The sequence below is a fragment of the Myotis davidii genome, unplaced genomic scaffold, assembly GCF_000327345.1.
Source record: "Myotis davidii unplaced genomic scaffold, ASM32734v1 scaffold205, whole genome shotgun sequence".
Taxonomy (NCBI): Eukaryota; Metazoa; Chordata; class Mammalia; order Chiroptera; family Vespertilionidae; genus Myotis; species Myotis davidii.
The window spans coordinates 2326579-2327731 of NW_006297573.1; the positions used below are offsets into that span (position 1 = coordinate 2326579).

Consider the following 1153-nt stretch of genomic DNA (forward strand, 5'->3'; position numbering starts at 1 on the left):
ACAGGTCATGCTGTTCTGTCTGTTTCTAAAACACAGAGATAGGAAGGTACTGACATCAGGCCAGGCCTTGAGATATGGTCTCATGACCCCTTCCCAACATGCAGGCCTTCTTTCTCAGAAGGCCCGGAAGTCTCATTCCAAATTTGGGAGACAAAAGACTGGAAAAAGTATAAAGAGAGTTTCCTCCATATTGGGGGGCCCAGAATTTGAAAGACACATTTTTCTCTCGGCCTCCACAGAATTTAATAATAAAATGTAACTCCTGTAGTCTGCGCTGCAGTTCAGCCTTTGCTTCGGCAGGGTGCTGTAGCTGTAGTCAGCTGGCCAGCTTAATAAAGGCTCTTAAATTTAAATTCTGAATCGGTGGTCTATCTCGCTGAGTGAACCCATAACACTACCATGTCTATTACATTTCTGTTTTTCATACTTCTTATTGCACTTCTGTTGTGTTTTTCTCTAGATTTGCCATCTGAAACAGAAGTTGTCTTAAAGATACATGAAGCAGAGGAGTGGGAAGATGATGGTGAGCACATACATGAGCCAGGGGAAGAGGAAGTAGAGGAACTGGTCAACTGGACCCATACTCTTGATTCAGATACTTTAGATGTTTAAGCCAAAGGCCCCAGGATTTAAAAAAGGAACAGCCTTAACCACAGCTCAGCTTCATGCAGCAGCTTTGGAAGACTCTCAGAACTTAGATTCCACCCCCCCGCCTCCCGCCCCAGTTGGTCTCATCCTCTCACTGCAAGTACAAATTATAAATATGAGTAAAAATCTGTGACTCTGATCCTTTGAATTTTTTGAGCTCCACTTCGTTGTTTGAACCCAAGTTAGCCAAGTTTGGGGTGTCCATTGTGGCATTCCAATCAATGGTATTATACCCACACTTGGTAAATGACTGGATAGAAGTTTCTGCAGTCAGAGCATGGGTCAGGAGAGGCTGGAATAGGAGGGGAGCTCTCGGGAGCTTCAGCGTCTGGACATTAACCCAGACAGAGGGATCTTTCCATTTATCTACATCCACTTTGTTTAGTGTCTTTTTCCCTCCACATTCAAGGGATGCAAGGTCGCCTGTCCACCTTCCTCTTCTGTTTTCTTCCAGAATGCATGCTCTATTTTCCCTTTGAGCAGCCCTCTCCTCATATTCTCATGT

At 44.5% G+C, this 1153-nt stretch overlaps 1 protein-coding gene across 1 annotated transcript in view; it reads left to right on the top strand.

The window, feature by feature from the left end:
- Window positions 1–851, top strand: part of UBE2U (ubiquitin conjugating enzyme E2U (putative)) — a 61595-nt gene extending 60744 nt beyond the window's left edge. Inside the window, exon 10 of the mRNA XM_006773232.2 lies at window positions 461–851. Coding sequence (XP_006773295.2) covers window positions 461–612 — 152 coding nt within the window. The 3' untranslated portion in view covers window positions 613–851. The remainder of the gene's footprint in view (window positions 1–460) is intronic.
- The last annotated feature ends 302 nt before the right edge of the window (window positions 852–1153 follow it).